General features: G+C 45.6%; 1 protein-coding gene across 1 annotated transcript in view; it reads left to right on the top strand.

Moving 5' to 3' along the window:
* ush2a (Usher syndrome 2A (autosomal recessive, mild)) overlaps positions 1-17,500 on the top strand; it is a 205,470-nt gene that overhangs the window by 83,686 nt on the left and 104,284 nt on the right. Inside the window, 6 exon segments of the mRNA XM_030774913.1 lie at positions 1,659-1,824; positions 2,244-2,391; positions 4,575-4,726; positions 6,128-6,290; positions 6,707-6,713; positions 14,452-14,615. Coding sequence (XP_030630773.1) covers positions 1,659-1,824; positions 2,244-2,391; positions 4,575-4,726; positions 6,128-6,290; positions 6,707-6,713; positions 14,452-14,615 — 800 coding nt within the window.

Below are 17,500 nucleotides of genomic sequence, written 5' to 3'. Positions count from 1 at the left end.
GTCTACCATTTCCTGCCGCCGCGGTCTCGGCGGATCTCTCCTCACCTTATTTATCCTTCTCTTTGGCCGCCCAGGGAAACACTTATTGCTTTATTTCCATGGAATATTTCAATTTGAATAAGAAGAGAATTGGAGAACACAGCAATGAAGACAAAAAGAGAAGGAGAAAGAGAGAGAGAGAAAGAGAGAGAGAGTGGGGGGAGTGAGAGAAAGGAGTGCTGCGTGGTAATTTGACATTACAGATGATATCTCAGCCTTTTTTCTTTTTTCTCTCTCTCTCTCTCTCTCTCTCTCTCTCTCTCTGAGGGTCTAATTGTGGATAGAGTGCCGGTGGATGGTATTGCCTTGTTAGCAGAATCGTAATAGCAGAAGGTGAAGGATCATACATGTTCAATACTCTTTTGTTGTGCTGTGAGAAAGGTTGAGAGATCCCGGACTACAAGATATGCACAAAACAATATCAGCAAAAAGAAAAAAAGAAAAAACACTCACTCACTCTCTCTCTCTCTCTGTCTCCCAGATGCCCTCACCTTATACATCTTCCCACAGAGAATAAAGATATACCTACGTCTTATTATTCATTCTGCTTAACTGCTTATGTCTTTGTTGTTTGTGTGGGGTTTTTTTTTTTTGCTGACTTTGTTGTGTAAATGACTGGTGCTTTCTATATTCATCCAGATACTTTTTTCCTTTTGCACATTTTTAAAATCCTTTTTAAAATCTTTTTCTTTTTTTAAATACACAGTGTATTGCAGGCTTATACATGAACAAAAAAAATGTTCGTGCATCTTAACACTCTTCATTCATTTGTCACTTAAAATGCAAAGTCACTGATACATAACACCAAATTAATCACACACAACAAATGGCTTTTCCTACAGGTTTGTTTTGTCCTTGCGGGCCTAAAAAGCCCCCTGGTGAAACATGTTCTAATTTCCACGGACGAAACGGCTTTGAAAAACTAGTTTACCCTGTACTTATGATCTCTACTCATAAATGCATTATATTTAGATACCTATTACGTCATCTCTCTCTCTCTGTCTCTCTCTCTCTGTCTGTCTTTTTGTCTTTTTTTTGTTGTTGTTTTTCTCAGTTTGCTTAGCTTTATTTGTATGTTTAAGTTACGTTACCTTTGAGTTTAAAGTATTTGCCTAAACATTAGTGATAAAGTCGCAATAATACTGAACATCAATGATTGAAAGAAGAAAGAAAAGAAATCTCTCGCTGATAGATAGAGAGCTCTCTGTCTATCTCTTTGTCTCTATCTCTCTCTCTCTGCCTGTCTCTCTGTCTCTGTCTATCTCACTCTCACTCTCTCTCTCTCTCTGTCTCTCTGTCTCTGTGTCTTTGGTGCAGTTGAGTTTGCCTGTGCTGGGTGCCTGAGCAGACGATGGTGTCCTCTGCTCTATCTATAGCCCAGAGAAAGTCAATCCGTGGCTGAAACATTATGCCAGCAGGCTTTCCTATTTCTGTCTGCGCATCCTTGGACTGGGAATGATCATTGTCTGCCCTGATAAACTCTCTCTGTCTGGACCCTCCTCTGCTATTTCTGACGCCAGGTTTATGTAGCCCAGAGAGAGCATGCTGTAACTGAGAGGAAACCACTCCTGCCCAATGTCGCCGTGTGAGACCCATTTCCTTGTGCTCTGTTCCATCAGATGGGCCAAACCGCTGGAGGTGAACGGGCTTTTGGAGTTCTACATGCTTTACCAGTCCGTCCCAGGCCAGTCGGAACCCGCCGTCGTCTATAACAGCTCAGAGCTGTTTGAGGACCACACCCTGCGTAACCTGGTCCCCGGGACGACGTACCTGTTTCAGATCGCAGTGTGTACCTCTTCACCTCGTCACGCCATATTACAGCATACGTGTTCGCCGTCACACGCATGTCAAATGATTAACCCACCCTTAAATAATCCACATAAAATCACTAAAAGAAAAATAATTCATAATGCAAGAAAATAGTTCTGTTTGGAGTTAGTTCTATTCAGGCCAGATATTTTCAAATGTTCCATTTGTTTCCTCTGAAGGTCACACAATGTTTTCTTATGTTTTATTATTGGAATAAAAATACAGTCTTCTTGGCAGAAGTGTTTATTATCCTTTTTTTTTTTTATACTCCAGATCTTTCTGTTCCTGTCTCGCTGTATTGTTTTCCCTTTTTACCCCAGGTTTTGTTCTGTTTTATCCTCCTTCTGCTCCTTTTGTGCATGTAACCTGTAACCTTTGACCTCTGACCTCTGCAGGCGTGTTCGGGGGGCGGCTGCACCCTCAGCGGCCCCAGCGTCGCCCACACGGACGAGAGCACCCCGGAGGAAGTCCCGCCTCCTGACATCCTTCCGCTCTCTCCGCACGCCTTCAACGTGTCCTGGTCTCCCCCGCTGAAACCGAACGGTAAGTGGGGCTTAAAAGCCAGCAGCGAGAGAGAGAGAGAGAGAGAGAGAGTGTTGGGTTCGCAGCCAGGCGGCGTGTTCAGATCCAGCGGCAAGCTGGCCTGAGCTCTAATGACGGAGGAGTTTAAGGAGTGATAGAGAATGGGATTGAAGTGTGGCGATGACTGGGGTTTCAAACCCAATAGGTTAAAAGAAGCAGGTGACTGGGGGTTAAAACCAGGCCCCTGCAGAGGGTCAAATTCATATTTTAAATGGCTGCACAGGAAAGAGTGCTTCATGTTTAATGATGGTTTAGTACACATAGAGGAGAAACGGGGACGGTCTCTCTCTCTCTGCCCCTCTCTTGCTCTCTCTTGCTCTCTCTCTCTGCCTCTCTCTCTCTCTCTCTCTCTCTGCCTCTCTCTCTCTTTCTCTCTCTCTCTCTCTATGCCTCTCTCCCTCTCTTTCTCTCTGTCTGTGTGAGTGTGTGTGTGTGTGTTTCTGGGCAGTGCGGTGCGGGGTCTGTATGTGAGAGCGAGAGCGTGTGGATTTTAAAGTGGATGAAAAGTGCTCCCTTTTGACTGATGCTGTGAACTGCAGCTCCTGTCACCAGCACCCACATACGCACACACATGCACAAATATACAATCACACACACACGCACACATGTGCACACGTGCACACATGCGCACACACACACACACACACACACACACACACACACACACACACACACACATAAACACACACGCACACACGCAAATATACAAAAACTCATCAGCCAATGAGCACAGGTATGCCACTCATCACTAGCTGATTGAACAACTCAAGAACAGTTTTTCTCCTTCACCTTTCAGAATTTATTTTTCTGAAAACGAGAGTAATTTATGGAAGCGATATTATACCGTAGATTGTATTAGGTGCTAATTCTACCAGTACTGTTACTACAGCTGCTACAACAACAATAAACAACAGCAGCAATGTCAACAACAACGACATCAGTAATGATAATAATAATAGTAATAATAATAATAATGATAATAATAATAATAATATGCTCTTGAATTACTTATATTCGTAAGTGTGCACGCGTGTGTGTGTGTGTGTGTGTGTAAGTGTCCTGGCCTGGTGTATGCGTGTGTGTGTGCGTGTGTGTGTGTGTGTGTGTGTGCACGCGTGTGTGCGCGCGTGTGTGTGCGCGTGTGTGAGAGAGAGTATCCTGGCCTGGTGTGTGTGTGTGTGTGTGTGTGTGTGTAGTTTTAGAGTGTGTAGCTAGCTGGCAGTGCGCGGGCCAACCCGTAGAATTCTATGGGCCATGCTGTGAGCTGCTGTAAAAAGAGGCTGGGACTATATGGTTGTGTTTACATGCTTTATAACCCCTTTGCCTAATGGCTGACTTTCACTACGAGCTTTAAACAAAAGCGCCCGTTAACGTGATGGTAGCAGAGGGAACGCACAGGAGCATTTGGACACATAGTGGAGCAGGGTTTTTTTCTCTTTCTCTCTGGAAAAAAAGAAAAAAAAACCTTCGAGTTTCCCCTCGGGCCTCTACACATCAACACAGAACTTCACTAATTGTTATTATTAATCTGTCTGTCATTTATATACAGAGGCACATGAAAAATACATGTTAACATCTAAAATACACATCTAAATTAAGGACTGGATTTACTGTAATGTAATTATAATATCACAGATGTTTGTCTGGGCATGTATCAGTGTAAAGCTTTTACAGTGTAAAGATGTAAAGCACGACATAGTGAATACCATCTTTTATCATCTTTTTCCTTTCACATCATACACTTTTAGTTTCAGTGTGTGTGTGGATGTGACCAATAAAGTATGTATGTGTGACATCTGTTCTGCTATGTGTGTGTGTGTGTGTGTGTGTGTGTTTTAGTGTTATTTTTACACGTGTATTATGTATCTAGTGAGTAAAGCACTCCGTTGTTTATGATATATAAATGTATGTGCATGCGCGCATACATACGCGTATTTGTGTGTGTATGTTTGTGTGTGTGTGTGTGTGTCTGTGTCGTGTGTGTGTGTGCGTGTGTGCGTGTGTGTCTATGTGTGTCTGTGTGTGTGTGTGTGTGTGTCTGTGTCGTGTGTGTGTGTGTGTGTGTCTATGTGTGTCTGCGTTATGTGTGTGTGTGTATGTGTGTGTTTGCGTTTGCATGTGACGTGCTTGTGACCTCCACACAGGCGTTATCATAAGTTACGGCGTGTGGATGAATGGCGTCCTCGTCCAGAACTCTTCCTCCCTGCATTACGAGGTCGGCGGCCTGTCGCCATGGAGTCTCCACGGTTTCCGCGTGCAGGCATGCACCGCTGAGGGCTGTGCCCGGGGGCCTCTGGTGAGCATGGCACGTTTGCGTTATGGTAATACCCACCCCCCCCCCATGTGTCAGATGGCAGCCGGCGTCATAAAGGTGATCGATTCACTGTGTTCAATAAAGGCCCTTCTGCTCATGCTTGACATTTGGTACAAATGCCACCCAGGGCTGGTTAGTGCTTTGATGGGCCATATTTGGGCATTTTTCCAATATGTGTGCAATATTTAGTCAAATGACCAGTTCTGTCGACGCAGCAAAAAGCTGAGGCAGGATAAGAGGGAAAACAGAGGAGGAGAATGCCTGAAAGTGAAATGAAAAAAAAAAACCAAAAAACAAAAAACTCTCATTTAGGAGGCAGATGGCAGGGGAAACAATACGTTGGCTCTTGAATGACTTCCCTGTGTGTTTGTTTTACTTAAATCATGCTCTTTGATTCTAACTGCAGTTTAGTTTAAGCCCTTGTCCAATACCAGTTTGACTCTCAGACCACCGCAGTGATTTTTGGTTTAGATGTGACTGAGTGTTAGAGAGGGTCTGACTGGTTTAGATGTGACTGAGTGTTAGAGAGGGTCTGACTGGTTTAGATGTGACTGAGTGTTTGAGCGGGTCTGATTGGTTTAGATGTGACTGAGTGTTAGAGAGGGTCTGACCGGTTTAGATGTGACTGAGTGTTTGAGAGGGTCTGACTGGTTTAGATGTGACTGAGTGTTTGAGAGGGTCTGACTGGTTTAGATGTGACTGAGTGTTTGAGAGGGTCTGACTGGTTTAGATGTGACTGAGTGTTTGAGAGGGTCTGACTGGTTTAGATGTGACTGAGTGTTTGAGAGGGTCTGACTGGTCTAGATGTGACTGAGTGTTTGAGAGGGTCTGATTGGTTTAGATGTGACTGAGTGTTTGAGAGGGTCTGACTGGTTTAGATGTGACTGAGTGTTTGAGAGGGTCTGACCGGTTTAGATGTGACTGAGTGTTTGAGAGGGTCTGACCGGTTTAGATGTGACTGAGTGTTTGAGAGGGTCTGACCGGTTTAGATGTGACTGAGTGTTTGAGAGGGTCTGACCGGTTTAGATGTGACTGAGTGTTTGAGAGGGTCTGACTGGTTTAGATGTGACTGAGTGTTTGAGAGGGTCTGACTGGTTTAGATGTGACTGAGTGTTTGAGCGGGTCTGATTGGTTTAGATGTGACTGAGTGTTTGAGAGGGTCTGACTGGTTTAGATGTGACTGAGTGTTTGAGAGGGTCTGACCGGTTTAGATGTGACTGAGTGTTTGAGAGGGTCTGACTGGTCTGGTAGGGTGCGGGAGAGGAGCCACGGCTGGGAGGCAGTATCCTAATTCTTGCTGCTCTTACAGTGATTGAGTTTGATCCTTCTCACCCATGTGGCTGTGTTTGTGTGTGTGTGTGTGTGTGGGTGTGTGTCTGTCAGGTGGAGGCTCGGACATTGGAGGCAGCTCCGCTGGGTGTTGTTGACCTGGAGGTCCAAACAGAAGGGCCTCGTTCGGTGTCGGCCCGGTGGCAAGCTCCGGCCAAACCCAACGGCAACCTGACGTACAGCGTTCTCTTCACTGAGACGTTCAACTACAGCTCAGGTAACGCAGGCCCTAACCCCACCTCCTTCACCTTCACCTCCACCTCCACCTCCACCTCCACCTGTCTCCTTCCACCTCATTCCCTATTGAAATCAATTCAACTGCGATTTTCCCTCAGTAAAAAAACAAAACAAAAAAACAAAACAAAAAAAAAGCCAGAAAAAAAAAGCTTCTCCCCTCTCCTGTCTGAAATTGACTGGGGTCTATTTGCCTGTGTTTGTTTATATGGTGTATGCGAAAAGGGCAGTGAACCTTAGCGTGAGGGCTTTAGCTCTGTAATGGGTCTAAATGAATTGTTGTCAGCCTTGATTTGGCTGTAGGCCGGCAGGCCACGGCCTGCCATGGGTGAGAGGGTCGCAGTGAGACATGCCTGTTCAATGGCTTATTTCAGCTCCTAATTCCCAACAGGACAAGAGTGGACAGGTGTGTTAAAGAGAGACGAACAACGACTTCACACCGCAAGCCCTGACCTGTGCATCTTCTCAATGTAGTTTTAAACAGCAGTGCCAGATGCATGAATCACTCTGAGCGTTGGCGTTTGTGTGTGTGTGTCTGTGTGTGTGAAACTCTCATATTCACACTCTCTGAAGGATTTCTCATATCTCTGTGCAGAAATACTCTTTTTCCTTCAATACAACGGTGATCAAAATTCACACAAGAATAACAAAACACGCAATTAAAAATAAATGGCAGGGGTTTTTTTTGCAGTTATATTAACAATATGTGTTATTTTATATTACCCCATTACATTATTACTGTATATGACTAATATTATTGTGAGAGTGGATGTACAGATCTAATAGAAACTAAAGGGAAAATTGGATCTTCATTGTTAGATGAAAATTGTTTTGTAGTGGCAGTGTGCTGGTTTGTGGTGGTAGTGTACTGGTGTGTAATGGTAGCGTACAGGTGTGTAGTGGCAGTGAACTGGTGTATAGTGGCACTGTACTGGTTTTTAGTGGCACTGTACTGGTTTATAGTGTCATTGTGCTGATGTGTAGTAGTATGGTACTGGTATGTAGTGTCAGTGTACTGGTTTGTAGTGGTAGTGTACTGTGTGTAATGGCAGTGTACTGCTGTGTAGTGGCAGTGTACTGGTTTTTAGTGTCAGTGTGCTGCTGTGCAGTGGTAGTGCACTAGTGTGCAGTGTCAGTGTACTGGTTTGTAGTGGTAGTGTGCTAGCGTGTAGTGGTAGTGTGCTAGCGTGTAGTGGTAGTGTACTGGTGTGTAGTGTTAGTGTACTGATTTGTGGTGGTAGTGTACTGGTGTATAGTGATAGTGTACTGGTGTGTAGTGATAGTGTACTGGTGTGTAGTGTCAGAGTGCTGTTTTGTAGAGGCAGTATACTGGTGTGTGGTAGGATCGTGCTGGAGGTGTTGGGTGTCCTGGTGGTCTAGCTGATCTGCTGTTGTCCTGGGATTTCCCTCTGAGCTCCTGTGAGGGGGGGGGCTGTGTACGGGGTTCTGGTCTGGGGCCAGACCTCCCTGTGTCTCTGGTCGGACTCCAGCTGCGTGCTGGTGAGAGGAGCGGACTGCGTCTTCCTATGTCAGCACTTCTCTGTCAGCCCAATACCATGGATTGTCTATCTCCATTAATCAAGAGTTCATCAGTTACTCATGTCCTTCTCAAAACCATGCCATTGTGTGTGTGTGCTTGTGTTTGCCTATGTATGTGTGTGTGTGTGTGTGTGTGTGTGTGTGTGTGTGTGAGTGTGTGTGTGTGTGTGTGTGTGTGTGTGTGTGTGCGCGCACATGCATAGGCATAGACATAGGCATAGGCATGGGTGTGTATACATACATGAATGTGTGCGTGTGTGCGCGCGTGTGAACATGTACATGCATAGGCATGATTGTGTACACATACATTTATGTGTGTGTGCGTGTGTGTGTGTGAGCACAGAAGTGAGCCACACCAAAGAGAGAGTGAAACTGTTGTGTGAGACATTGGCAGTAAAAGTCTCTCTCTCCTCAGCAGAACGTATGGTACAATGTGCTTGTTCGCAGAAAACACAGAAATTGAGGTTAGCTGGTTGTCATGTTACAATGTCAGCTTCTAATTAGCCTGAGCGTCATCTATCATATTTATACTAGACCAGACCGCTTGCAAAGCATAAAAACAAGCTTCCTGCACAAAACTACCTCCACCTGAACTGCCTGAGACTACCTACACCTGGTGCTTGACTTGACAAAACATTTGTATACTGATGAATTCAGACTATTGGTAAGATATGTCTTCAGTGAGATCTTTATTATAACTGTATGTAAGTGTGTGACTGTTCTTTTAACTGTGTGGTTCAAAAGTCACTGTGATGAAATAGAAAAAGTCTCTCCACATGCACTCCTACGTGCTGTAAACACTGTAGTTATGTAGTCTCCTGTGTCATTTATTTAAAGGTAGTGCTTGCATTTCTCTTTTCCACCGTGCATTTTACTGTAGCAGGTCTGTAGTGCACGTGTGTAACATATTTGTAGGGAGAGCGGATTATTTTTAATGTATTTCTGAATCTGTCGAGGTAGAGTGTAGTGTGTCTGTAATTTGTTGATAACGTAAGAGGTTTTGTTTTTCTGTTTGTTTGTTTTTGTTTGTTTGACTGCAGTGCTCATGGAGCCAAGACACAGCTGAACTGTGCTTAAACTATGTTTGGTGATGTGTGAATGGAGTGTGTTTGTGCCTGCGGAGTGTGTTTGTGTGAACAGAGTGTATGAGTGGAGTGTGTTTGTGTGAACAGAGTGTATGAGTGGAGTGTGTTTGTGTAGAGTGTGTTTGTATCTGTGGAGTGTGTTTTTGTCTGTAGAGTGTGTTTGCGTCTGTAGCGTGTGTTTGCTTCTGTAGAGTGTGTTTGTGTCTGTAGAGTGTGTTTGCGTCTGTAGAGTGTGTTTGCGTATGTGGAGTGTGTTTGCGTCTGTAGAGTGTGTTTCTGTCTGTAGGGTGTGTTTGCGTCTGTGGAGTGTGTTTGTGTCTGTAGAGTGTGTTTGTGTCTGTAGAGTGTGTTTGCGTCTGTAGAGTGTGTTTGCGTCTGTGGAGTGTGTTTGTGTCTGTAGAGTGTGTTTGCGTCTGTGGAGTGTGTTTGCGTCTGTGGAGTGTGTTTGTGTCTGTAGAGTGTGTTTGCGTCTGTAGAGCGTGTTTGTGTCTGTGGAGTGTGTTTGTGTCTGTAGAGTGTGTTTGTGTCTGTAGAGTGTGTTTGCGTATGTGGAGTGTGTTTGCGTCTGTAGAGTGTGTTTCTGTCTGTAGGGTGTGTTTTTGTCTGTGGAGTGTGTTTGTGTCTGTAGAGTGTGTTTGCGTCTGTAGAGTGTGTTTGCGTCTGTGGACTGTGTTTGTGTCTGTAGAGTGTGTTTGCGTCTGTGGAGTGTGTTTGCGTATGTGGAGTGTGTTTGCGACTGTAGAGTGTGTTTCTGTCTGTAGGGTGTGTTTGCGTCTGTGGAGTGTGTTTGTGTCTGTAGAGTGTGTTTGCGTCTGTAGAGCGTGTTTGTGTCTGTGGAGTGTGTTTGTGTCTGTAGAGTGTGTTTGCGTCTGTAGAGCGTGTTTGTGTATGTGGAGTGTGTTTGCGTCTGTGGAGTGTGTTTGCGTCTGTAGAGTGTGTTTGCGTATGTGGAGTGTGTTTGTGTCTGTAGAGTGTGTTTGCGTCTGTGGAGTGTGTTTGTGTCTGTAGAGCGTGTTTGTGTCTGTGGAGTGTGTTTGCGTCTGTAGAGTGTGTTTGCGTCTGTGGAGTGTGTTTGTGTCTGTAGAGTGTGTTTGCGTCTGTGGAGTGTGTTTGCGTATGTGGAGTGTGTTTGCGACTGTAGAGTGTGTTTCTGTCTGTAGGGTGTGTTTGCGTCTGTGGAGTGTGTTTGTGTCTGTAGAGTGTGTTTGCGTCTGTAGAGCGTGTTTGTGTCTGTGGAGTGTGTTTGCGTCTGTAGAGCGTGTTTGCGTCTGTAGAGCGTGTTTGTGTCTGTGGAGTGTGTTTGCGTCTGTGGAGTGTGTTTGCGTCTGTAGAGTGTGTTTGCGTATGTGGAGTGTGTTTGCGTCTGTAGAGTGTGTTTGCGTCTGTGGAGTGTGTTTGTGTCTGTAGAGCGTGTTTGTGTCTGTGGAGTGTGTTTGTGTATGTGGAGTGTGTTTGCATCTGTAGAGCGTGTTTGTGTCTGTGGAGTGTGTTTGCGTCTGTGGAGTGTGTTTGCGTCTGTAGAGTGTGTTTGCGTATGTGGAGTGTGTTTGTGTCTGTAGAGTGTGTTTGCGTCTGTGGAGTGTGTTTGTGTCTGTAGCGTGTGTTTGCTTCTGTAGAGTGTGTTTGTGTCTGTAGAGTGTGTTTGCGTATGTGGAGTGTGTTTGCGTCTGTAGAGTGTGTTTCTGTCTGTAGGGTGTGTTTGCGTCTGTGGAGTGTGTTTGCGTCTGTGGAGTGTGTTTGCGTCTGTAGAGTGTGTTTGTGTCTGTAGAGTGTGTTTGTGTCTGTAGAGCGTGTTTGTGTCTGTAGAGTGTGTTTGCGTATGTGGAGTGTGTTTGTGTCTGTAGAGTGTGTTTCTGTCTGTAGGGTGTGTTTGCGTCTGTGGAGTGTGTTTGTGTCTGTAGAGTGTGTTTGTGTCTGTAGAGTGTGTTTGCGTCTGTAGAGTGTGTTTTTGTCTGTAGAGTGTGTTTGCGTCTGTAGAGTGTGTTTGCGTATGTGGAGTGTGTTTGCGTCTGTAGAGTGTGTTTCTGTCTGTAGGGTGTGTTTGCGTCTGTGGAGTGTGTTTGTGTCTGTAGAGTGTGTTTGTGTCTGTAGAGTGTGTTTGCGTCTGTAGAGTGTGTTTGCGTATGTGGAGTGTGTTTGCGTCTGTAGAGTGTGTTTGCGTATGTGGAGTGTGTTTGCGTCTGTAGAGTGTGTTTCTGTCTGTAGGGTGTGTTTCTGTCTGTAGGGTGTGTTTGCGTATGTGGAGTGTGTTTGCGTCTGTAGAGTGTGTTTGCTTCTGTAGAGTGTGTTTGCGTCTGTAGGGTGTGTTTGCGTCTGTAGAGTGTGTTTACTTCTGTAAAGCGTGTTTGCGTCTGTGGAGTGTGTTTCTGTTTGTAGAGTGTGTTTGTGTCTGTACGGTGTGTTTGCGTCTGTAGAGTGTGTTTGTTTCTGTAGAGTGTGTTTGCGTCTGTAAAGCGTGTTTGCGTCTGTGGAGTGTGTTTCTGTTTGTAGAGTGTGTTTGTGTCTGTACGGTGTGTTTGCGTCTGTAGAGTGTGTTTGTTTCTGTAGAGTGTGTTTGCATCTGTGGCGTGTGTTTGCGTCTGTAGAGTGTGTTTGTGTCTGTGGAGTGTGTTTGCGTCTGTGGAGTGTGTTTGCGTCTGTGGAGTGTGTTTGCGTCTGTAGAGTGATGGTGTATGTGTAAAGTTTTCCAGTGTTGTAGGGGTGTTAGTTGGAGGTTTTCTAGTGAAGGTGTTCTGTCTGTGTTGTGTCTGTGCTGGGCTTTGTGATGTCTCATGCATGCCTGCCTCCAGCTCTCAGGTCACTGAGTCAGTATTCACCGTTCCTCTCCTACACCCACCACACGGGAGACTTTAAAGTAGCTTTCTGACAAGTCGGACGAACAGCTTATGGGGAGAAGATTGTAATCTGAGTGTACAAGCAGATGGAAGTGACCTTTCACAAAAAACTAGCACGTCCCCCGTTCTCCTACACTGCGGCTTTGAAGTGTTCTTCTGAGAAGGAGGAGCAGGATTACAAGCTGCAGAGGGATTGATTTAGAGAGAGAAAAAGAGAGAGAGACTAGATTCTCTGGCTGAGCCACCTTTCTGTCTTTTTTACAGTTTGGCTTTGTCAGTGTTTGCTGTTATTGTTTTTGTAATGCGGTTCGGCTGGCTGCTCCCCCCCTGGGGTGCCTGATATAGAGTCTCTGAAGGATTTGGGTTATAATTGGGGTGCATTTTCTTTGAACATCCTAATCTACCCCCCATTGGTACGAGAGTCCGGGCTGTCTTTGCATAGCCGTCGTGTGTCTTAAGGATGGACGTCCAGTAGGATGAAAGAGTGTGGTTTTTTGTGTGTGTGTGTGTATGTGTGTGTGTATGTGTGAGTAGCTTTGCGTATAAGAGAATGTAGCTTCATGTGTTTGTATGAGTATGTCTGTCTGTGTGTGTGAATGTGCATGTGTACCTATGAGGAAGTTTGTTGCATGTGCATGTATGAACGTATGTGTGTGTGTGTGTGTGTGTGTGTGTGTGTGTGTGTGTGTGTGAGTGTGTGTGTGTGTGTGTGTGTGTGTGAGTGTGTGTGTGAGTGTGTGTGTGTGTGAGTGTGTGAGTGTGTGTGTGTGTGTGTGTGTGTGTGTGATTTACTAAGTGTGTATTTGACCCCCTGCCCTGGGTCAGATCAGTGTGCTCTCTCTCTCTCTCTCTCTCTCTCTCAGTCTTAGTACCTGTGCTTTATGCCGAGGAGTTTACTGATCTTTCCCAGCGGATTGATAGTGAATTTATCGGTTGGTAGCTGGCAGTCCCAGATTAAGGTAAACGTCGATCGGTAATGACCCTGTGCATGTTAGTATTGCCGTAAAGCCAGGCTTTTATGTCACGGATATCGGAGAGGCGGCTATTACGCATGACACGAGTGATCAAGGGACTGGCCACCAAGGCAAGCGTTATTACATATTGACTGGTGCTGTGATATATGTAGAGCTGCAGGAGAAAAAGTGACTTTTTAACCGTTATATATTCCTTAGGCCCCAAAACCCTCCATTTATCTCAAACGGGAAATAAAGCATAGACCGGCTCCATATTTTTACTTAGAGCTGAAATGGTGAAGAGAGAGAGAGAGAAAAGATCGAGTGAGAGAGAGTGAAAGAGAGAGAGAGAGAGAAATCTTTGCCCTTAAAATGAGATGGATGCTTTTATGTTGGCAATTCATTTTACAAACTGCCAAGAGCAGAATGGGTAAATTGGAAGCAATTACAAGTTGGTAGTGGAGAAGCTGAGGTAGTCAAAAGAGGTGGAAATGATTGGTCTGAAGGCCAAGGGTCCCCATAAATTCATTAAACTTGTTTATTTTTGCTTAAACAGTGAAATTTCTCCAGTGTTTTTTTTTTTTCTTGTCTTTTTCTTTTTTCTCACCTTTTTTTTTTTTTTTTTGTATCACGTGCGAGAAAAACAAACGTACTGTCGTCAGGAGGGCTCGTCCTGGCCGCGGCGTTTCGCGTTCAGTTGTTCGTTTCGTTGGTCGTGGACACGCCGTGGCATGCCGATCGGGCTCCCTCCGTGTCCGTCCGTGTTTCATAGCTGGGGACCCGCCCCCCCCCCCCCCACCACCATCACCTCCAACCCCAACCCCACTCCCCCCAGTCTGCTCTGGTCCTGCAGCACTGACTGGGCGTCCAGAGCAGAGGTGAGACATTAATTTGCTTTTAATGTGCGAGTCTGGGCAGCGTTTCTCTGCGGCCAATCGGTCACGGCACAGTCAGTGTGAGTTGATTAGGACTGTGATGAGGTAAGGAACTCTGACTACATGTGTGACTGTTCATGGATGTGTGTGATTGTGTCCAAATGTTAATTTGATATGTTCTGTGTGTTTGAAGAGGTTTTGTTATATCGTGTCTGTGTGTGTGTGTGTCTGTGTGAGTGTGTGTGTGTGTGTGTGTCTGTCCCTCATAAAGAAACTGATGTCTTCAGAGTGAAAAACAAGATTTCTCAGGAAAAACCAGCCTGGAGAACTTTCTGTGTTCTTGTTCAGTCTTACGATAACATGGCAATGAAGTTGTTTTGAAGGGTTTCTGTTTTATTTCCGCTCTGTTTTATTGTTATGGCTCATTCACAATACGCATTCTCACAGAGCGGTTTTACAGAACCGTCGGCCTGGACGCTGATTTGATTGTCGGCGTTTTCTGCTTCCCTCTTTATCACGCTTTTACCAAATTGACAGAAGGGTACCCGAGTCAAAGGAAAAATTCTCTGTTGTTTTATAATGCAGTTTTATGTCTATTTTTGCTCTGTGCACTGAGCCTATTGTGTTTAAATCCATTTCTGTGCCAGCGTGCGGTAATCAATTCCTATTTCCGGATTAAGACACAGACAAGCGGAGCCTTTTCTGTCTTCTGTCCTGCAGCCCAGTACACTCACAGATCTGTGTCTGCCCGGCCCCAGACCAAAGCTGCGTGCTCTCAGTGTACCCCACTGCTGCTGTTGTTGACTGATGTTATTGAACGGTTTGGTTTCTCTTTTCTCTCTCAGAGCTGAACTCCAGCGTAGGGGGAGAACAGAGGGAGCTGTACCGCGGCAGCGTTGCAGGTGAGTGGGTGAGCGTGTCTGGTCTGCTCCCTTACACCGACTACAGCGTGACCGTACAGGCCTGTAACAGCCAGGGGTGTGTGGACAGCGCTCCTGTTACAGTCACACTACCTCCAGCAGGTCAGTACACTCCACACACAAACTCCTCCACTGTCTGCTCACTCACTCAATCACTCACTCAGTCTACAAATACATTTCACTTCATCTATCTATCTATCCATCTGTCTGTCTGTCTGTCTGTCTATCTATCTATCTATCTATCTGTCTGTCTGTCTGTCTGTCTGGCTATCTATCTATCTGTCTGTCTGTGTCTGTCTGTATGTCTGTCTGTCATTTTCTACATATACTTCATATCATCCAATCATTCATTCACTCATCCATCCATCCATCTATTCATCCATCCATCCATCCATCCATTCATTCATTTTCAACTCTTTCTAATGTTTTCATTCACTCTCTGCTCTAATTCTTTTGATTTATCAGCACCACTGCAGTGCTTTCAGTTAGAAACATGGGTATGAGTGTATGTATCTGGATGGTGTGTGTGTGTGTGTGTGTGTGCGCACATGTGTGTGGATGTGCGTGTGTGTGTGTGTGTGTGTGTGTGTGTGTGTGTGTGACATTGTATGGTATGGCATGACTATGGGGTCATATAGCCCTGAGTGCTGAGCCCAATTGGCTATCTGTACTTAGACAAAGGACTCTAAACTATAGCACACACAGTCTTCACGTTGTCTTTCCCCGTCTGAGATTATGTTTAATTACCCCATTTCCATCCACTAAAGGAATGAGGCCCAATAACATTGCCATTTGGGGGATGTTTGACAGCACTAAAGCACCGAGGCCCAATAACATTTCTGTGCTGGGGATGTTTAACAATCACTAAAGCAGCGAGGCCCAATAACATTGCCGTTTGGAGGCGTCTGACGCTACTAAAGCAGCGAGGCCCAATAACTTTGCCGCTGGGAACATTTGATAACACTGAAGCAGCGAGGTCCGGTAACATTGCCGTTTTGGGGTGTTAGCGAGTAGACATTAAGCATCTGCTGTTTGACAGAGAACAGTGTGTGCAGTGGAAGAGGAGATACACAGGCCCTCTCCTCTCTGTCTGTGGAAATCACAGATAGGAGCAAACCCAGGGCCCCTCAGGATGCGTGCAGACTGAAGGAGAAAAAGAAAAAAAGAAAAAAGAGAAGAATAAGAGGGGGGAAAACGCACTAGAAGTTTATTGCACGTGCTAAGGATCCACTTTTTAACACTGTTAAATTGTTGTTGATTTTAATTATGACTCTTGCGGCTGAGAAACGTTCTTTTTTACGACCTTCTCCGCAAATGAAAGGTAACAACTCATTGGTTAAATCGGCCTGGGTCCGTGCTTCCTCTTACTTAATGGTGTGAGTACTTATTGCTCTGATTTACTGAGGGAATGACTGCTGCAAAGCATGTGCCATGATGGGGGGCTTATATGTGTTTAAGGAGAGGGTAAATTAACCATGGGGGTGATAAAAAGACCATCTTTAGTGCTCCCCCCCTCCCCCTGCCCACCCAACCCCACACCCACCAACCCACCCAGTTCTGCTCTCCTGAGAAGAAGGAAGGATGCGTTGCAGGGGGTGTGGGGAATGAGGAAGAAAAGAGAAAAAAGAGGATGATAACGATGACGACGAAGATGATGATGATGATGGAGCAATGTCTAATCCAGTGTCATGTTACACTTCAGTTTACAGTGTATGGGCCTGCCCTGAAACACCGCTTAACTCACTCTCTCCCTCTGTCCTTCTTTCTCACTCTCTCTCTTTACACATTCTGTCTTTACTCTGTCTCTTATCTGTCTATCTATCTGTCTGTCTGTCTGTCTGTCTGTCTGTCTGTGCTTCCCTGTATTTATGTCAATATTTCTTTCTTTTTTCTCTCTGTCCTGCTATGGAATCATTTGGGGGAGGGGGTTTAAGGGTAGAGTGGGGGGGGGGGGGGGGGGGGGGTAGTCACCCACATTTCCCTCTCACATGGTTGTTCTCCTCCGAACACATCGGTGGATCTCTGATTATGCCAATTTGATCAGACTAATTTTCTCCTCCTGTGGGCCGGCGTCCCGGTGGGCCTCCAGCCGGCTCTGTGTCGGATAATCTCCTTAAACACAGCGCCCATCTCCACTGATCAAAGAGTTAGGGCCCGCGGAGGGACACAGCCACGTCCCGCTGTCTGATAACTGCCCGTGCCGTTCGTCCTTATCCCAGCCCAGGTCCTGTCCGCAGTGTCTCTCTCCACACTGCCTCTGTCTCTGTCTCTCTCCACACTGCCTCTGTCTCTCTCCACACTGCCTCCGTCCCGGTCTTTCTCCAAACTGCCTCTTTCTCTGTCTCTCTCCACACTGACTCTGTCCCTGTCTCTCTCCACGTTGCCTCCGTCCCTGTCTCTCTCCACACTGACTCCGTTTCTTTTGATGAAGCCATTTTTCTGTTGTAGTGTATGGGGATAAGAATTATTACTTTCACTGTTCCTCCCTCCCAGACAGACAGTCTTTCTCTCTCTCTCTCTCTCTCTCTCTCTCTCCCTTTTTTTCTGTAATAAAAAAAATAGAAAAAGCTGAAGCCACCACGGCGTGTCTTGGAAACACAGATCACCGCTTAATACACACAGCCCCAGCGCCAGCCGCGCCTCTCGTTGCATTGAGCAGACTGATTCTCAGTGGAGGCTGTATGGATTGCTGATTGATTTAGTGAGAATGAGACCTGACTGTGCATGTTCTGCGATGATGGAACTGACCCACGCAGGCTCCTACATATTAACCACGCGCGCCTCCGAAACCAGGCGGCTCGAAAAATGCTCTCCGACGGCCGTCGCAAGACGCAAAAACACAGCCCCGAAAAATAAAGACAAGAGAAAAAGAATTAAAAAAAAAAGAAAAAGATAGAAAAGAAAAGAAATAAAAAAAACCCCAAAGTTAAAGTTCTGCGGAAATGTTCAAGTTCAAAACAAAGGCATGAGGAAGTATAAATTTTAAA

This window comes from Chanos chanos, chromosome 1 (assembly GCF_902362185.1).
Source record: "Chanos chanos chromosome 1, fChaCha1.1, whole genome shotgun sequence".
NCBI classification, from domain to species: domain Eukaryota; kingdom Metazoa; phylum Chordata; class Actinopteri; order Gonorynchiformes; family Chanidae; genus Chanos; species Chanos chanos.
Note: the sequence above shows the minus strand (reverse complement) of the source record. Positions and strands in the feature narration are given on the sequence as shown.